We start from the raw sequence: 21,475 nt of genomic DNA, 5'->3' as shown, positions 1-21,475 counted from the left end.
CTCTTCTTGTAAGACTAAAACGTGCACGTATCCTGGGAACAAGGGGTGCGCGGATTTCTGTTTACCTAGTCTTTTATGCTAATGTTAAGCTCCAGAATACACCTAGAAATTTTATGACAGCATTTCAACTGCGGCCCGTATATTCATTTATCTGGAAAACCTCATGCTTGAATTTCATTATCCAACAATGGTAAGAAGTAAAAGCGTGAAAAGTCCAAATAACATTGTTTATTTGCATTTCTACAATCATTCGTTCTTTTTTATCTGTTATTACACGTTTTTAAAGTTCATATTATGAAATATACAAATATATGGCAATCGATAGATATATTTGTCGCAGAACGTAAAGAGAAACATACCTTCGCTTAAACGTCGATTGATCCCTAACTTTTGCCAGCAGTATACGTCATAAATTTAAAATACAACTGCGAAATATTGCCACAAAAGGTTAAAAATACATCGCAACCTGGAGGTTCGATTAAAAACGCTTTCGCCGATCCTTCGTACATCTGCAAACTTCACCAGTTCGAAATTCTCTTGCGACTTCGCTTCTCGTCCAATCGTATAGCTGGGGAGCTAGACAAAACTCTGTCTCGAAGATGCTTGCCGTTTATTGATCCGAGTTTAAACGTTTCTTAAACATAGGTTGTTATAGCAAGCTTGTAAAACTTACGTCACTATTGCTATCTCGTTTTACGCACGCTAATGATTAATTGTTGTATCGTCATGGAAATATATGTTCGCTGGATAAGCAGCCATCTTCTGCTCGTAAATCATTGAGTTTGTGATTCGTTCTGCCAGTTATTTTCCTAAAGTATTATTCATCGCTCTGCTCTTTGTTACTTCAACTTAACTTTAACCGCAAAGTTAAATTTGTTTCGTAATGAATAATTAATTGGAAGGTTCAGAGGCTCGATCGATTTTAATCCCAAAAGTTCAAATTTATGTAGGTAGATACATATTATATCCAAGCAGTCGTTGACCTGAAACAAATTTAGCGTGTACTTAAATCGAATGTTAAAATAAGAACTTGAATATACGGTGGTGTTTAATTAATTTCGTAGAGATCGAGAAAGGTAGCAAACTAAAATCGTAAACAGCGGAGTATGAAACATTTGAAATCGTTTACGTCCTACGTCAACACGAAGCTGAAAATCGATGTAGCCTTTGCGCACTAATTCGATGTACTATAAGTAGGTAACGCGTGTCAAAACTGTAAGTCAATTTTGAAGGAGGAATTCGACGTCGTGAGGAACTGCGCGAAGTTTGTGACATAATGTTGAGTTAGGCCGTGTAAATAGAAGGTAGCAGTCGAGCTAGATGAATCCCTTGACTGAACAATACCTCTTTGTTGAGTTGCAAACGGCTGTTCCGCGCCGGCAAACAACTGCTGGTGCTTAGCTATGCAATAACGATACCAGCTCACCGTTTGCATTGTTATTTCTACGAGAAACTAAACCTACTCTTTTCCATTATCGAGTTAGGCTTTATATTTGATGCTTATTTCTCGTATGCGTGTTTTGCCGAATACTTTGATACGCAGTGGATCGAAAAATACTTTTCCCGCTAAGTACAAAATTTTTCATTCCTTCCGCTCTGATGTAATATAACCGCCCATGGAACTATCACACAGGACAGTTTTCGTTAAAAGACTAAGACACATTTTTATTTTTCTGTCGAAGCAAAGCATGATTTTTTTAATGAAAAAAAAAACGAACTCGTCAAATTATTATGTTCTCAGTCATAAACGACAAAGTCGCAATTTACGTGGACGTGAATGTGTCAACACGTTTATTTAAATTTTAAATACAGCTCGGCTTCTTTATGTCCATTGCGCGCGTCGTTGAGGATTTGCTTACGCCATAAACGTCGAACATCTTTTATACCGTTTCATCTACTGAAACCGTGGACCTAGTCTCGTCTCGAGGATGTTGCTCGCTTGAGTAAGTCGACGGTACAAAACGTTCCAGCTGTTATCTAATCTCGGAGAGCCATTCCGTGGCTCTGCCTTGTCGTCTGGTGTTGCTAGTGAAAAAGTGTTTACTCGCAAACACGCCTCACCTTCCATGCGCATCCGGTTTTGAGCTGAATTCCCTGTCCCTGTTACAGGATTCCTACGATGTCGCAGTGATATTTTCGAAACGCTTTCTTCTTGATTTTATTTAACGTCGAGTCGAAAACGTGTTTGTAAAATGGTTGTCCTTCTCTAAACATTGTCAAACGTTTATATATAATTTCAAGTACTAAAATCATGCGCAAACCTTCAAATTACAATAGCTTCCTTCCAATCGAATCGAATTGAATCCCACTCAGAACCATCGTCCGGAAACCACCGTTTTCTGCTTGTACCGAGCATCGATTGCCCTCCAATTCCCGTTGCAACCATAGAAGCTAGCATGGAACACGAACGACCAACCCTCCATACCTCAAGACGTCCCAGAAAACTAAGAACACTCGTTCGTTGCAGATGACACTTGGCATTCCGTCGTCGTAGGGTCGACGCAGCTTTCCACCTCCATGATACGGTTTCTACTCGTCAAGAAAATCATCATGACTCGGTCGAAGGACACGTGAGAATAATCTAGTCGACCAATTAGTTCGCTTAACGCCGTAACTAATATCACGGTATATCGGCGAACGTACATGAACCTATGTAACTCGTGAACATCGGGGAGGGAGGAACGAAAGAAAGAGAGAGGAAAGGAAAAAAGGAAAAGAAGAGGAACAAAGTGAAAGACGAAAAGAGGAAAAGCCGCGAGATACTAAAGCGTGGCAAAGTCGCGGCAGCAGCTGTGTCGCGGTGAAAGTACGAAAGAAAGTCGAGCGTAAATGCTCGTAGGGGCGCTTAAGCGAGTTTACACGCGGGCAAGCGTACCGTGAGCCGGCTCGAAACGTTAGAAACGCTCGAACGTGAAAACGCGACCGTGCGCTTGTGAGGGATGCGGCCCATGGGCGAAGGGTGGGGTCTTTGGGCACCGATAAGGCTTATCCGAAGATACGATGGCCGGCTGCTCGGCTCTTGTCGTCAGTCGTAGTGCTCAGGTGGAGTCGACAAGAGCGCCGTTCGCTTTAATTCACGCCGATATCGTGAGTTCGCGTCTCTTCTACGTACGAGTATCATCGCTGCTATCGTATCCGGTTGACCGACCTCCAGTTGAATTAGACGCAGCCACGGAAACGCCAGAGGACCTCGACCAGGTGGCGGAGGGTGCTTGAGAACGACGACAACCTTGAAATAGACCAAGAGGAATCAGGTTGGGATCTGTGTATGGGAAAATCACACGATAGGATGCTCGATGTTCCAAGATATATCGTCGGTTTGTTAGAAGAGCGACGTATCTCGAATTTACTAGGATAAATTTTACATTCTCAATGTTTTCTTTCGGTTAGATTTCCTGGCAATGTTATTTATTCTGTCATTCTTCTAGCAAATCGATGATACACATTTTCGGGACATGACGTATAAAGGGACCGATTTGATATCTACAAGCAATAAAAGAAATTAGAAGATAACGTATAATATTAACCTCGTAAATGAAACGAAACGCGACATACGAAGCTTTGTCATTGTTTTTACGTGTTACATTGCACCTTTGGATTATTATCCACAAGTTATGGCAATCTTGTATACGGATGAAGTAGAATCAGTGCCGCGCGGAAACGGTTCTTTCTCCCGACTTGTTCTCCAATCGTCTTGTCCTCAAAACGTCTCGAGATTTTAATTTGACGTTTTAACGCGCGAAGTGGTCAGTGGTAAAGGGATGTCGAGATGGGAATAGAGTAGCTAGAAAGAGCTCGTCGTCGTAAAACGGTCGAGCCTACGCAACGAGAGATCGACAGGGTAAGAAAGAAAGAAAGGGTGAAGGAGAAAAAGGCGAAAGGAAGAAAGCGAGCGGCGCGAAGGACAAAAGCGTTGGAGGGTAACCCGAGAGAGCAAGGCTCTCTTTCCTGTGCGCTTTTCTCAGTCCACGGGCATTACTATTCCCCTCTCGCCCCCTTTTCGCCGTCGTTTCTCCGCTCCGCTCCATCTCCTCTGCTTTGCTCTGCTCTGCTCTGCTCTGCTCTGCTTCGCTCCGCTCTACTCTTCTACTTGCCACTCTCTTTCTCGCTTCTTCTCCTTCTAGGATTTCGCAGCTCCAAGCTTGCCTACTAAATTATTCGTGACCCCTTTGACACTTGACAGTGGTGGCAGTTCCGGTAATTGTGCCTCTATCTTCACTCCCCAATCTTCAGTCGGACTTTCTTCGTGTTCATGAACACGATGAACATCTTTACCTGGAATTCTTTTTGTTCTTTTATTTTTGTCTATTATGAGTATCCAGAAATTCTAGAATAAACGTTTTAACGTTGCACATTCAGTTGATTTCCGTTCGTGTGTTTTGTAGGAATCGCTATATTTACTATCTTTTATAGAGATACCCTGAATGTTTGTACAATTTTTTAAATTAAAGTTTTCTATATAACGGAAAGGTAGAAAATATGGGGAATTCGTGGTTATTAGATTTTTTAGATTTTGTATAGAAGTGCGGAGATATTTGGAAATTTTGGACCGTGTATTTTTACTGTGATTGGATCAGCTTTCGAAAAATTCCTCCCGACACGATATTGCGCTAATATACGTGACTTTCGGATACCAGAACTTCAATTCCGTGGAGATCTTATTTGATCGAATTTAGTTAAGATTTAAATAGTATTTCATGATTTCATTTCCATCCTCTTTTTTGACAATATTATATTAATAAGGTTATTTATAACTACTTCAGAATTTAACGCGTTTCCTGCGATTATTTTTCCCCTTCGTCGCTTCTTTTCGATTCGTCTTGTTACCCTGTGCTACCGACGTTCCTCCAGATTACGATGTTCAATGTCCTCGACTCACTTACGTTTACCCATATATAAAAACGGATAACAAACAATTGGTCGAAGCGTTTTAAGAGTTTCTTGGAATACAGTTTACCGTAACTGAAGTGAAATCGGACTCGGACGTTCGTTCAGATGCTTTTCGTTCCTTCCCAGTACGCTCATTACGCTTGGGCGTCGTTTCTTTCGGTTTCATCGTGTTGTTGGTAAATAAGGTGCGGAAGCTTTCCTAGGTACTTCCCAAGCGTCTTCGAACGCGAAGCTTCGAGCACGATACCTACGTTCGAAACAAAGGGACACTCGAGCCGCCCGAAAATCCCCGAAGAAGCTGCAGATCGTCGAGCGAACAGGGAACATCGCAGTTTCTCATCTCTGTCCCATTTTTTAACGCTTTTGCTTTCGGTAAATACGTCCGTCTTACGGTGACTTGACCAGAACTACCAGACCAAGATAAAAGTGCAGCCCGCACATAGAGCGTCTTTCAAAGTATGAGCGAGAGCTTAGAATTTTTTAAATGGAAAATTTCATTTTGAGGGAGATTCAATGGAAGCTGTTGGTCCTTTTGAGCTATAAGTTAATCGCGACTGTAAATTATCGCTTTGAATCGTAGATAGCTTTGAAGCATAGAATCGGAAAATCTAGTCTAATTTCTTTACTCGGAAAATCATATTTCCTATCATATTTCAAATTAGTCGAAAGTTTTTACATTCGAAGACATTCCGTGCTATTGAACAAAACTGTATCTGAAAGCAACAGAGTTGGAAACCAAGACAGAGGCAACTCACAGAAGCAGCGAAGAGAAAGTCGCGATGTTGGAAAGATGTAGAAAATAGCGAACGAAGAGCACGTTAAGGGAGATCGAGCAGCGACTCTATGGTGGTTCGCGGTAGCGCGACCTGTATACGAGCCGAGTTTCTAATTAAACTTAAACTTTTAATTGACTCGTTGCAAGGTCGTTTCGGGCAAAAGGTGTCCCACGTACGCGTTCCAACTATCTGCGTTACTCCAATTTTATTCGTTTTCTCCGTGTTCTTCCTAGATTCGTGGGTGGTTTCATGCTGTTACGTTATCTTCGTAAAGGGTATCCTCCTTTGGAAGACCATGGGCCTTCTTTATGACCACTTCGCTGCGAGTTACTTAGGAATAAAATAAGGTATTCGCGTCTGTAAATCCCTAGCAATGAAATATATGTGCGTGGAAATAATTGTAGGTGAAATGATTTAGTCTATGACGATGAAAGTGTCAGGGCAATGGCCCTACTTGCTGTCGAAGAACTATTAGGTTTCGAAGTAACGTGACTTTTTCGATACATACGTACATGTCGGATAAATTGAAGCTGGATCTTACAAATGCTCGTAATCTACGAGATCTACGAAGACCTCGGTACTTGCTCCTTTAACGTAGCGAATGTCTAGCACGTTGACTGCCACGCGTGTTTTCAAAGAAATCTCCGTCAGGCCACGCGTGCAGCAGTACCAAGCGTTCTCTGCTAGGTGCTCCCATCGATATTTTAGTAATGCGAGTCGCTCAAGTAGTGGTCTCAAGAATGATCTCTCGTTTCGTTTGTTCGCAACATTAAAACCACTAGCTGTTGTTGAATATAATGAAGGAAAGTGTGGTGTAGATTGGTACCAAATGGTTTTTTATGCCACCACGATTAAAAAAGGAATCAAATGGTACAGAAAACTTGGCATTTAAATCCTTCTGGAAATTTCTGTTGTAAACGCTTTGACGGTTTACAAAATTGCAACAAGGAAGAATATAAATATTAGAATATTTAGACAATTATTAGTTGCAAAATTATTAGGGTTGCCTGAAAATACAAAAAATCCTTGTCTTCGACGGAGTCAGCATAATATCGTCGTTCGGAAAAATGATTCCGGAAGAAGCATTAGACGCGTATGCAAACTATGTTATGCAAATAAAAGACGTCGAATAGACCGCGAACAAAGGCACAAAAGAATTTGAAGAAAACAACAACTTATTGTCCAAATTGTCCCGACCAACCTCAGCTATAGAATGCTTTAAAGTTTTACATTCTAAATAATTTTTTTAATAAATCATTTTCGTATTACTTTTATAACAATTCAACGGAATATATTTTCAAATACCTACGACGATCCTTCGCAAGTAGTCAAATAAGCGACACCCGAATATGGGTTACGTGGCTTGACCAGAAACTTTGCTGACACCCGAATACCGGTGCCGTGGCAGTCAACGTGCTAGATAAAACGATAACACGTTCTTTATTAACAAAAGTTATCTTTATGGTTCGATATTCACACAATCAATATGAAAGTTTGTTTGTTTCATTGTTTATTTAGATTCTCAGAGACTTGTCTATCATTTAGGTCTTTTGCAATCGAAATTTTCCAATTATCTGAACAAACGTAGATCTGGGTCACCAATTCGAACGTGACGAAAGGCAAAACGAATAAAACTTTTGTACTGACTTAACAATATTCTCTATGACTCTGTTCACGGCATAAGTGATTTTGAAACCGTAGAGTAAACGTAGAAATCTGTATAAATTGTATCATTATTTCATCATTAAATTTTACGTATTTCTTCTTCGAAACGATAAACCTGTGAGAGTTTCGTATTTCGTATTCCTGTGTAAACGAAGCAATGCTTTTGAAAATACATGTACGTGACGCGATTACGATGCGCCGATCACTCATTTCGAAGCAAAACGTTCGAATAATATAACTACTTTCTATTTTTATTTCTGTTTATGTAGCCAATCGAGAGTCCGCGTGGTCGATAACTGGGATTATTCGACAGCTTCGTATCGAACGTTAAACGTCGCCAAAGTTGCGCCAAAAGTCTACAGTAGTAACATTGAACAGATTTCCCTAGAGACAGATTGGTGTCTGTATCAGTGCAACCGTATCTCGTGAACAGTGTATGCTTTCTGTGTCTAATATTAAAAAAAAAAAGAAAAAAAGAGAAATAATTCGTGACCGTACAATTGATGATTCGGTGGAATTGTTCGAATAAAGAAAAAGGGGAGTAGAAAGACGAAAAGTGTGTTTTCTTGATGAAAGTTCCGTTTGTATATCCGTAATCCGTTTGTTGACTCACACGTGTGTAGTAGTTAGTGTTTGAGGGTTGATACCTTCAAACCGGAAACGTCGAGTAATCCTGTCTTCCTCAAGGATAAACGAGGCTGAGGGAGGGAGGCACCGAGAACCGGTCGCAAGGAGGATTCCTATGAAAATGCTTCAATCTTTGAATGCTCTGGCGGGTAAGATCTCGCCGGGCTCGCCAACCGACAGCAACGCAAACAAAGTGCACATGCACAACAACAACAACAACAACAACGTCGTGCATCATCATCATCATCCGTACTCGAAGCAACAGGCGCAGCAGCCGTCGCCGTCGTCGCAGTCGAGCAACGGCGACCAAAAGGAAAACACGTAAGTTTGATACCTTTTTTTCTCTATACATGTATAGTATATATATATATAGTATAAGCGAATATACACATATGTAGATCCATGTCTCAAATGTGTAGGCATGAGTGTGTTGTATTAATTTTTCAATCGTTATAACATGATGAAAGTATCTCTTATACACTTGAATTTCAATTCAATTTGGAAGTTTTAACGCGAGTCGAATGATTCGTTATAAATACACCTGTCTCTGATCATTCTTTTGGGTCATCTTCTAGTTATACGTTACAATTGGGTACAAAAGATACGAAAAATTCGGAATGGAACAAGTTTGCCAGAGAGAACGAAACTGCATCAAAGACACGTATCTATATGCTCGCGATAGGAAACAATTAATTGGTTGGGTGGGAAAAAGTGGGGTAAAGAGAGTAACACAGTCACGAAATCACTTTTCTGTCATTTCGTTCTTTATGAAAGAGTGACAATTTATTTGAAACGACCTTTTATGAAAATGAATTTTTCAAACTTGCTCAATCCTACAAAATTTTCAAACTTCGTAGAACACTTGGCGAGTATGGAGACAATTTAGCAGAATGTACTTTGTTGAATTCTCAAGCTAGAAAGTTCAAAGTTGCAAAAGTGTAAAAGTAAAGGAATTTGAGAAAGGAAAAGTCGAAGATATTTTATCGCGATCTCGAAATATTACATAGAATCTTATTTTTTTCTATCGTATGTTTCGAATACTTGAAATATGAGAGGATTTTTTTTGAAACTCGTTAAATTGAATATACAAATCATATCGATAATTTTAACGTAGCTTGAGAAAGGTTGTACTTTCATCTTTAATAATTCAACTGCACTACTGTAACGTAATATAAAATGTAGATTTTTTAACGACAAAATTGCGTAATGGATCGTGCAAAGAGACGAAGAAATATGATTATACCCGCTTTATTTCTTGTACGATGTAATTGCATGCGAAAAACAAGAGGTTCGAGTAGTTGAGCTTATTCGATAAACAAGATAAGAAAATCAAAACTCATGGTGCCGTGCTAGTTAAATTACGGCGAGCAATGTCGCGATAACAATGAAAATGCAATTTAATGCTCGTTACGGGCCACTTCCCGTCTACACCCGCTACTTTTTTCCATCATCGTGTTATTTGCAAAAGCAGAGAGTAAGATACTTCGCTTAATGGAAAGGTTGTCCTCCGGGAATACACGATGCGAGTGGCCTCCTCCTTGAGAAAAAGCCAAGTGAATAATAGCAGCTGCGACGATGCGTTACGTAGATTCTGTAAATTGGAGCGGTGTTTCTTAAATTAATTAAGCGATCTTTCTTCTAACTGTTTTCGTGCTTTAAGTCGTACAAATAAATAAACGAATAGATTCCATGTTAATAATACTTATTAATTAATACATATACTTCCTTTACTTAAGTAATAAAGCTGACCCCAGCAGTAAGTTGTAACGTTAAAAGATTCAATTTCCAAATAATATAAATTTTCCTTACAGAAGTAATTTTATTTTTTAACGCTTAAATGCTTCGGAATCTCGAATCTTTGATGAGAACAATCGTAAAATATGACTAATTCAGAGTCTTATATTTCAATCTTTAAGTTAAAAAATTCCTCTTTTTCGAATCATATCGATTCAATCGACTCGCGTCAATTTATCGTTTTAATTTAATCATTGCAATTGTGAACATGACAATGTAGTTTCAGCAAATGATAGATTAGCATTGTACAGATACGCGTTACAGTCAGACGCGACGGCAATAGCGGACGCCGTTTATCTCGTAAAGTAGCATGGGCATCTTCCGTCATTGCAAAACATCATTCGTCGACTCGTCGTGAAGGAACCGTGCAAAAGGTGCAAAGTTGAGAGGGATGTTTCTTTGGTTGTCAGGCGGAAGGGTACAGCGAGCAGGCGCGGGACCCAATACGTCGGCGTGCCCTTCTTCGTTATTTCGTTACGTCGCGTAGCTCGCGCGAATAGCGTTCGCGGAGAAGGGAACGGAAGCCTAAAATAACTCGGCGACATTCCTGGATACGAGAGAGGGCAAGAGCATAGTCCCGGCATCGTTCTCCACGAGCGAATCTCCGTCTCTCTTTCGACCCTCTTTGCGCCTGTTCTCACCTTTGTACCAAAGATCTCTCTTATCCAGCCCTCGCGGAGTAAATGCTTCTAAAATATGCACCCGGCTAACATAAAATGCGATATTCGAAGGGCGGAATTCCTGGTCCAAGGACTCGGAGAATTCTGAGGGAATTCAGTTGTTCGCGGGCGGAAGGATTCTGCCAGTAGCGCACGATGAAATTAAGTCGTCTCGCGATCCGAGACTTTCGCCCTCTTTTCGGTCGCATTTTTCGGATTTCCGAATTTCTGAAACGTGTTGTGGGTGTTAGGTGTTTTATGTACAGCACCGTCAAAGAATTAAAATCATTCAGCTTTTCCGTGCAATAGTTTTTCAGCCGTTACATAATTTGGGAATAGATCTTTGTCACGCTACAATTATCATAGCCATGAATTGAAATAATCAGATATGTAAATTAACTAACAGATTAAATTTGCTGTGATATATTTGCACGCGATGCTTGTTATAAAAAAATTATTATTTCGCGTTTAAAATACTTTTTTCTTCGATACTATTGAAATAAAATTATTTAAGAACTTTCGCAATCGTACCATCACCATTCTCCAAATTTTTACAACGCAAAATTATTTGTTTTTATTCGTAGGAAGGAGAGCACAAATTTGAATAGTCTACTGAATGCATCAAAAAAAAAAAAAAGAGAAAAAGAAGATAATTTAAAAACAGTCGTACCATAGTTTCAACAAAAAATAAATCTCCCTCATATTAGACTCCTAAACGAATGCGGGTTTTTTTTCCATTTTTTGACATAGTTAATGAGTTTTATAACATGCGAGCCATCGACAGTTTCGCGCGTATCGAATTCATTTTCGCGCCATAATATTCGAATAATTGAAATTCTATCGCGTTAGGAATTTAACATAAAGAATCAGGCAAATTTGCTAGTAATCGCATTAACAAACGCACACCAGCCACGATACACTGGATCACGTTCGATTACGGGTTACGCGAAGACGTTGTATTAAGTCGTCACGTAAATCTTGCTTAATGCTTAATAGCAGCCGGGCTCGGAACTTGCGCTAGCTCGGCTGCTCATAGAATAATAAGATACAGCCGCAACGAGTAGTTAATTATGGGAAGTGTTAGGCAGCGTTGGTGGTCTGTGGCGAGTTGCTTGGATCGAGCGCATAAGTTCTGCAAAGAGGCGTTTAACGCGTGTAGGGAGCTCGATAGATGCAAGGGTTAAGTGATATGTACGGCTCCGGGGAGGAATTCGCTTAACAAAAGGGCCACTAAAGGACCCTAAAGGTCGTGCGAGGGTTCTCTTATCTAGATTCGAATGCTTTACTCGTATCGGGAAACTACACCGAAATTAATTTCCACTTGTCGACAAGTACGGATTTCTATCTTTTCGCTGTAGTTCAGACGAAATTGCGCTGGTATAACCATAGTTCCGTCCCGTCTCGTGAATTACGTAAATATTTGTTAACACGAACAGCGTCTTCGCAAGTCGAGTTTATCGCATCGTGACGAGTCTGGAGTCATATCGATAAGAATCTTTATTTGTCCGTGAAGTAGCGTTGCCACTCTGCAAGTTGAGAAAATTGTGTTTATTGTAGATTTCCAACGTTCGTTTCGGATAATTGTGTAATATTTTTGTTTTAATTAGCTAAAGTCGCGCTTTAAATAATATTTTATCATATTCGAAACGAATTAAAATTCTCTTTGAAGTTCTTTCTTATAAAAACAATGTTAAAAAGATAATAGCCGGTAATAAATTGTGTAACGAAAAAGTTATAAATGAAATATTGCGCTAACGTAACGTTAGTCCTTAATGGTTTAAGCGTAGGTTTTGAACTAAGCATCGTAAAGTAGAATTTTTCATTTTGATCCTTTAAACTATGGTCTATTTTAGTTGATTAAGACGGGTTGAGAGCACGCAGATCACTAGTCTAATTAAGTGGCTGCCCCAATTGCTTGGGAATTTTATGGAAAGGCTTAAAAGAGCATAAAACGAAAGACAAAGTACCATTTACTGTGTCATGAAAATGCAGAAATGAGTTACGAAGGAATTACGTTAAAGGAACGCATTTGTGAGAAATACGATGCTAACGTTAAAACAGTATTTAATGTATTTATGTATGAAATATGTATATGCGTATGCTTTTGCAAAATCAATTAGATTTGAAAATTTCACCGGATATTCCCATTCATTTTTAATCGATCGTAGCTATGCAAGATCGACGGAAACGTTCGGTTCATAAAAAAAAATGACTACCATTTCCTGATAATTTATTTAATTTATGAGATCATTGTTTCTAATTTTTTATAGTAATAATAATTCTATTTTATACTCATGATACTTTAAGATTTTTAGATCGTATTTACTTACCGCGTTATCTTATCGATACATACGTTTCGACACTAGAAACTTCTATTACTGACGTAAGGAAAGCAATCTGGGAAGGGAAAAACCTGTAGAATTATTTTTCAAACGTGTATTCGTTTCTACCGAACTCGCATACATACCATGAATATATAATGACTAACTTGTACTTTACGATTACGTTTATTTGTGAAATTGATTCGCAAGCTTACTCTATGTAATCGAGGATTATTTTTTTTATCGTTATCGTTGTTTTCTCAGAGATAAGTAGAATTCCGCGTCAAACGCGAAACCTGCACTTTTGAAATAAATCACTCAAAAAAGAGTATAGCAGCTATAAATGGAAGGTTAAATTAATCTGGTATGAAACGAATAAAAATGAAGTAACATTCATATACGTACCTGAAATGAAAAAAGAAATGGGAAGAAAAGAAAAGTATACGAAATATTTTGCCAGAAAATAAGGAGAAACAATGAAACTCGTGGCTCGTCGTGGGTAATCTGGCAGAGAAAGACTGAAGTAAGTATCTGGGACGATACTGCCTAAGAAATCTGACAAATCCGACAAATCCAAATACGAAAGATCGTAGAAAATACGCGCCTATCTGTAACCTCGGACCACCTTCTTTGCTTGTTCCATTATCGACTTCTTCCACAGGTTCCCTATTTACGGATGTGTACGGCTGTCCGTGTGGGAGTTGAACCACGTTCCGTGATGGTCGCAAGGGAGGCATATAAGCGTTGTGCGGTGTCCTCCACACCGAGCACGTACCACGTAGTCGTGATATTGTCACATGCCTCTGGTGCAAAGCTCCAAATTGTATCGTCGTCGCGTGCTGCATGTGCCAGCGATGATCCTTCCTGCTCGTTTGCCCGGTTTTCCCCCACGTGTTTTCCCGTTTCTTTCGTATTGCTACTTATACTGGCAACGACAATAACATCCAACACGCTCGAGTGATCCTTTTTCTTTTTGAGCTGACACCCTGCCTTGTATCTAGCACGTGTGTCTTGTACATGCGTGTACGTGAGAGCTGCAGAGGGTGAATGTTGAGAGGATACGGTGGTGTAACAGGCTCTAGCAGCTTTTCCTGCCACGATCGAGACGGCACGTCCAACACTTGAGAAATGAGAACGCGGCTTGGCTGCTGGCCCACGAAAGTGTTGTCGGTTCATAATCGAAGATTTTGTGGTGAGATTTAGAGAGAAAGAGACAGAATGAGCAAAGACTTTGGAAAGTTTATTGCGATTTCGCAGAGAAACTCTATTGGATGATTTGTTCGAGAGGATAAGAAAAATAGACGTTAGACAGCAACGTTTGAGGCAAATGCCTTTCGATTGATAGCACAGTGCTTTTTATTTATATTTATAATATTTCAACAAATTTTTGTTCTGTTATACGTAATAGTATAGTTGTTTCTTTTTAAATATCTTGTTTGGTACGAGTTGTTCTGTTTTGATAATTCTTGCAATGTATAGAGAAAACAATGATGATTTAAAACGTCTTTGTTGTTTGAGATATAATCTAAAATTATTGGGTCGCAACGAATGCTGCTTGTTATTTAATTAATTCTTCGCTTAAGCTTCACAACTGTTTCAAGCGAACGTCTGTGCTAATTGTTTTGTCCTGGTCCAGCAACGCAAATTAGATTATTACTCGTTCTTTATTCCTTCTTTCAACAATTCATTTTTATACTCGTACACGTAGTAAAGTGTTTGCGTTTTAATTTAAATTCTGCTTCTATAGTGCAACAGCGTTCCATTCATGTAGGGAGGTTTTTAATAAATTGCATTGTTGTTTCGACTATTCCTTAATTATTATTTTTAGGTAATTTACAATTTCGTGATACGCGTGTTTGTCCGCGTGGATTAATTTCATCGTCGTATTTAAAAAGTTAATCAAACCACGAGGTAAAAATACAAATCTGCCATCGAAAGGTGAAGCGTTTTACATATACATGTACAAATTACAGAAAACATTTTGAAATCTCATTAGCAATGTAACGAGACATGACTGCCGTTGCTATATTACTTATGTTAGTCAAATTTGAAACGGATCTAAAAATAACTTTGCAAAAATCACCAAAGTATTCGAATTCAATTATTCGCTATATTATACGTCCTGAAAAAAGTAATCAAGCTACGAAATAATAAGCCACAATATTTAGCGAGACCATCTATAGCCCTCGTTGTATGTTTCAGACTATTATTCACGCTGTATACCAATGTTTCACCAGGTGTATGTTCGCAATAAATATCTCGTAACTTTTATATGCAATTTCGGATTTCGTGTTGGTTTCAAATTTCACTATTATAATCGCGATAGTCGTGTGCCGCTGCAACGGTAAAGAAATTTGAGGATGTTTCGTACAATGTACGTAATATATCCATAAAGGAATTCTGTGTTAAGTGTTCAAATACTTTCGCGAATCACAATGTGTCGTTGCGCTGTAACAAAAAGATCGCACGTGCGAATTTATTTAGGCGCTTAACGGAATTGTTGCTTCGTTCGTTAATTCGTGAGTTTCTACGCGGTTAACTGGTCAATGAAAACGCTTTTAACGGGTTTCTAGTAATCCGTCGACGGTAATTCTTTGAGAAACGAGCACGTGGTATCGCGATGCGAAACGACTCGACAAAGAGAAGAGACAGAAGTGAGCGTGAGACATTCGTATTAGCGCAATTTGTTAGATCTATAAAGCGACCGCGAAGTAACACAACCGCTGATGAATGCTCAGTGCTCAGTCTAGGAGCGTAGTAATATGACTCGTAACGCATTCCTAGTACCATCGCTATCGCCGTTGTCATCGTCATCGTGGCTACATAAAATCGAATAACTGACGCGTCTGCATGGGCTTCCAGTGCTCACGCTGCGTATATGCGAATGATATTAAACGGAAACCAGAAACGGATCGATATCACGCGGGCGCGCACGCCAGACAACTACCAACCTAATCTGCGATATTTACGTTGTTTCGTAGATAAAGTTTCCAACTGGAAAATTATGTCGATGCTTATTAATGCCACAACACAGAGAATTTCATTTTACTTAGAATTCTTCGTCTCGGATTTTTTGGATTTTGCAAAAAACTTATGATCTAAATGGCACGTAGTTTGTCCATTTATACTCGTTGCTGTGTGTGCACGGATATTAATTTGGTTTCTTGCGTGTATTTTAAAATATTTCCTGCGTTATCTTTAAAACGCACAGAAATTCGTTGGCGATGCAGGTAGGTTGAAACTGCGGGTGATTGTGGGTTGTGAGTGGGAGAAGTATATTCTAGAAGTTTAAAAATCCTATTTACAAATGTAGGACAATTAAACCTACCTCATTGCAGTTTTTCCATTATCGTTGGAAAAACAATGCAGGAATCCTGGAAACGACAACTTAAACGTTAGTAACGCTTTCTCGTAAAGACATTTCCTTAAAAAATTCCAGCGACTACCTTGGATTTTCTCGGTTTTATACTTTTAGTTGCTACAATTCAACCACCCTCTGTAGGTTATTCATTTATCCGATAAAATGAAACACCATGCGCACTTATTGCAATGACAGGGAACGATGACATTCCAGCGCGATATTGTTTGCGACCATTCCCCAATGCTGCGGTTTCTAAATTTGTTCTGAACGCAAAGCCACGTCCCCGTTGTTACAAGGAGTTGTACGAATACTAAACCGCGCACATATCCCTTGCAAGGAGAAAGGAAAAGTTGCCCGTCCCAACGACCTACTTCCTACGTCCATCGTATTTTGTCGCGGCCTCCTGTCTCGCGCTCGTTGTTTACAGCAAAGACCCTTTTGCAAACAGCCGGGGGAGGTCTTTGCGAAAGGGTGCTTATAGTCGAACATCGCCGCTATTCCTCCCTCTACGAATTTTTCTTGCTCAATTAATCCGTAACTCTATTCTCTTTCTTTAGAGTGACTCGCGTACTTACGCCGTCAATCGTTTTCTATTGGATACTCGAAAAATAAAATAAAAAGATTTCAAGATAGGCAACGATGCATCGATGCGTGCGTGTTGTAAGTTAATTTTTGTAAATTAGATTTCCGGCAGATATCGTTTAAGACTATCGCCAAAAAAAGTATAATAGATAAAAATGAAAATCGTTCGAAAAAAGATTTTACTATTTCAGAATAAAAATATCGCGTTACCAAGAGAACATTAAGAAGAATAAGATTTAGGCCCGACATATATTTTCTCCGACACAAGCAAGCAATAATTAACTTTGTTCTGTCTTTCTTCGTATCTGTTCAAAGTTACTTGCTACGTAAGTTGTGTTTAATATCTAGTTCCCGGTGAAAAACGATCGATATAATTACAGATACGTCGTTTTTGCTGTTTATAACGTTCTTATCTGCTCGACGATTATCTCTGTTCCTATTATAATTGGTTCCAGCCTGTATTTCCCACTTGTATCATGATTTCTCGCATAATTAGTTTCTTCGAAATCGGCTGATTTGATCAACACTTTTTATCCGTTGACACAAAACGTGTCGAAACGAAACGGGTGACGATAATTAATTGTATATTTTTTCTTTTTTTTTCGTAAAATATGACGTGTTTCGATATATAGTGAAAATGATTGTCTCTTGGCGTTTCTGTTAGTACCGAAAACTGCAATTCTATATATATATATTCATACATATACCATGTATCGTATGAATAAATGTTTCGATACTGTAAATGTTACGTGTACATATATCACGTAACCTAGAGAAAGACATACGTGGTCTTATACCTTGGAAACACGTAACAACATATGCTATCGATCCTTCTTAAAATTAGCACATACTCTCTCCTATATTACTCATCAATTATTTTAACGCGTATATTAATTATGTTTGCACGTTCTAAAGCGTAATATCAAATAATTTGCGTACCAATTAACAAGTACCGATGAATATCGTTTTCCACTTTCTAAATTACTAGTTGTACATAAATGTAAATATGATTATGATACTACGATATATCAAATAGGTTTAAAAATTATTATTACCGTTGATTACACGAATGCAACATTTTTTTTTTTTTTTACTCTTTAATCCATGTGTCATATTTTTACAAAGTAACGAAATTCATAAGTTCCACTTAAACGAAAACGGTTAAAACTTATTATTCGCGATGCGGTGAATTTTCTCACGAATCGATTACCAAATAACCGAAAACTACTAAAAATATTTCGTTATCCGTGAAGCTTAATGAACAGAGCGACGACATGAGAAATCATTATTAGCAGTGTCTAATGCATCATGATTAACGATAACGCGGACGTTTCGTACATGATGCATCGTCGCCGAAACTTTTCCACCCCTATCATGGTTACGCATAATAATATATCGTTTCTGTGACTGGTAATCATGAGTGATCGACTCATCGGACTTGTCGTTGACTCCTAAATTGATGGTGTTTTGATCCGTTATTTTCACCACTGTTTAATCACGCGCCCTAATTTCTTGCTGGCTGGCTTATAGCGTGATTCATCGAAATTTCATTCGGTTAACTTTCCAACGAACCCTCATTCGCCAAATAATCCCTTCCGAGATGAATGAAACTTTTGTAGAGTACCATTTTTTATCGAAATATAAAAATTTTCGTGGACAATTTCAGCAAGATTTGTAAACGGCAAAAATATTTTAATGTTAAAAATAGTTTACCTTCCATGCTGCTTCATCGAAATCATTCAACTGACGTGAAACCGTGATAGACAGATCTCTCCCGGTCGATTAATAATGCCACGCTACTGTGGAGAAGCGCAGATCCCGACGCGATCTGCATCAAATTTCATTTTCGATTCCCGAGCTTTCGCTGTCTCTCTGCCAGTCGCCATCTCCTCCTCCGCCTGACCTGGCTACCCGCTCGCATTAGCATGTTATTGGGCGGTTGTTTACTTCGGGTTAATCATCACCTCCGGCGCCAACGATTTAGCTATGAGATCGTGATGAACTAGAGAGAGAGAGAGAGAGAGAGAGAGAGCTCTGTAGGGGGTGGCGATGCGCCATAGTGTATGGGAATCCGATTTATCTGCTAAACTTTGTGTAAACTCGAGAGAACCGTACACGAGGATCAAAGAGAAAAATAATTTGCCGTTATAGTCGGTTATTAATTGTTTTTGATAAACCAGTGGAAATAGACTAAGGGAAGGGGATAACGTTGGGGATAGAATTGAAAATATCACCGGAGGAGCTTAATTTCTTCTGGGAAGAATTTATTAACACCTGAAAAACAATTTCGTTTCATCCTTCCTATTCAAAATTACACGAATTAAAATACGGTTATTATATATGTGTATCTAAATAGGGATGAAGAGATACTTCTGTTGAAAAGTAGTCGAAGTAATATAGAGAATTACGACGAGGAGAATTATTACGATTGAGTAAGATCGGGAAAGCTGTTGACAACGAAGGTGAAAATAAATCCAGTCACGGTCGACAGAGGGTTAATAAATGCGTTGTTAGAAGGTCGAAGGTAGGAGCGGTCAGTTTTAATTCCGACAGTGTCGCGTGTCCGGATGGCGTTAAAATCTGTTGAACTTACAAAGCAGTCTCGTAGGCAAGTTTATTGGAAAGATGGAGAGTTAATTAAACGAATAAATAACGTAACAAAGGAAGAGGAGAGAGGCGTGCTCGCAGAACACAGCATAGTTCCGCGCTTCTCTTTCAGAAACGTCGCGTCGGCTTTGCAAATGTACATACCTACCTACACGTATATGTTCCAGCCGGTGCGATGCGGCATAGCACGGCGGCAGACCTTCTACCGTGCCACTCCAATTCGTTCTTTTGCCTTCTTTCCAGCCTGTGCGATTCTCCGCGATCCACTTCCCAAACCCCTTACCTTCTCTCTCTGCCCCCGTCCTGTCCTCTTAATTTTCTCGTTGTTATTGTTTTCATCGTCTGTTTTTATCCGTTCGCTGGAAGCGAAGAACGCGATACTCTGGGAATCCGGCGGTGTTGATTTTACGAAAGGACTTGTTAATTAAAAAGGTCCCCGGCTGGGTGTTTGCACGTCGGTTTATCGTGCGACGATGACTGAAACGTGGGTAGCAGCCTTCCTACCAACGATGTTTTCAAATGCTTTCGATTTCAGATACTAGGTTTTTCAACACGTTCATCGCAGAGTGGATCGTGTGTGTCTTGGCCATAGAGTCACAGTGCTATCGCACGATGTATCACAGGTTATAGAGTATCCACTGAAAAATGCGCGCGCTTAAAATCGTGCTCTTTTTATAAACGAATATTTACATCGAGTAATTTCGATCGTTAATTTTTCTGTTGAGGCAAGTAAACTCGAAATCTTACGAAATATTTTCAACAGTTGTGCGCTTCGATGACGAGTCAAATCGCATATATTTTCACCGCTTAAAACATATTTTACCGACGATTCTCGCGCGAAATTGGCATCGTTAGTAAGAACGCAAACAGTTGCGTAATATCTATCAAGCCGTAAATTCAGTATCCGGTTTTGAGCACAGTTAGTTTCGCCCGAACGTGAAAATGGAAGAGAGGTCCGGTTTGGTCTGTTGTGCGTAAATCATTAGCTTTATCAGGCTCAACCAGTTCGTACCGTCGCTTTATCTATCGGGATAACCGAGCCATTCGACGAGAAAGCCGACAAAAAATGTTTAAAACAATGGTCGAGCTCGGACGTTAGGGTTCGTTTTCGTTGGACGCGTCGAAAATAACGGCGTGACAATAGTAGCGACACAATACACGGTTAACTCAATCGAAGCTATCCATCAAACTAACGAGAAAATATTGACGATCGAAGATTCATCTCGTCTAAATTTGTTGCCGAATAAATGAAGTTTGCTTGCCTGTCGCAATGTGATACTATGCGCTTCTACATGATGAAAATCGATAATTAATCCGTTCTACGATCGTTAAAGCAATTAATTAGTCCGCTTGCGGTAATATTTCGAATTTTGCAAGAAATTTCTTTAATGTTACGGGTAAATGTTACGTTTTCTCGAAACTTGTATTACATCGTATTTCGTGAATCGGATCGTTTCCAATGGTTCGATAAAACGATCCTGGAGTCGAGAAACATCGCTGATAACTCAAACCTCGTAGCTCAGTCAGACAAGACATAACATTGGACACGGCGTAGACTGAATACACTCATTACCAGAGTATTCGCGCGTATCTTTTTTCGCAGCTTCTTGTCGGGAGACATTCTTTGCTTAAATCGCGGTTGCAAAGCCGACAAACCGGGAAAAATCCTCTCTTTTCTCGCGATTCGAAAACGTTTCGAGCGGAAGCATTTTGGAGGAACGCAACCGCGGACGTCACGATAATTACAACCTTCGGTCATCGTCGGTTTTCGACTCTGTCTCGACCGTCCCTTTTGTATAAGCTTTTTTCTTATTTCTTCTCCTTTTAACGTTGCTTTCTTTTATTCGTCTTGTTTCGAACGAAAGTCGCTCGCCCAAGAGAAGAGAAAGAGAAAGAGGGAGAGACAGAAAGAGAAAGGCAAACTTTAGTTCCGTTGGAAAGCTTGCTTTTGGAATGGTTCGATATACAAATATAGGACTGTTCCTGATTTTCGAGTATGTTGTATTTTTTAAACGGAACGACACTTTTTGGGGAAAGATGTACATTTTCGTTTGTTGTGGATGGGATATTTGAATGTACAAGGGATAGAACGTGATATTTTAGACGAAGCAGGATATATTGTGTCAAGTGCGTTGATTGAAATCGCAAATCGCATTATACGGTGTTGACGCTGTATACGGACATGTTCGCCGC

At 39.4% G+C, this 21,475-nt stretch overlaps 1 protein-coding gene across 17 annotated transcripts in view; it reads left to right on the top strand.

The window, feature by feature from the left end:
- Positions 1-21,475, top strand: part of LOC122570599 (CUGBP Elav-like family member 2) — a 358,376-nt gene that overhangs the window by 48,945 nt on the left and 287,956 nt on the right. For 15 of the 17 annotated variants that reach the window (XR_006317854.1, XR_006317853.1, XR_006317855.1 and 12 more), the window contains exons 2-3: positions 2,468-3,254; positions 7,601-8,279. Coding sequence is in view for 13 of the 17 variants with exons in the window: in XM_043733114.1 (XP_043589049.1) it covers positions 8,074-8,279 (206 nt within the window). In the remaining 4 variants the exon portion in view is untranslated. The remainder of the gene's footprint in view (positions 1-2,467; positions 3,255-7,600; positions 8,280-21,475) is intronic. The other 2 variants (XM_043733109.1, XM_043733110.1) reach the window with 2 other exon arrangements.

This window comes from Bombus pyrosoma, linkage group LG9, assembly GCF_014825855.1.
Source record: "Bombus pyrosoma isolate SC7728 linkage group LG9, ASM1482585v1, whole genome shotgun sequence".
Classification (NCBI taxonomy): Eukaryota; Metazoa; Arthropoda; class Insecta; order Hymenoptera; family Apidae; genus Bombus; species Bombus pyrosoma.
Note: the sequence above shows the minus strand (reverse complement) of the source record. Positions and strands in the feature narration are given on the sequence as shown.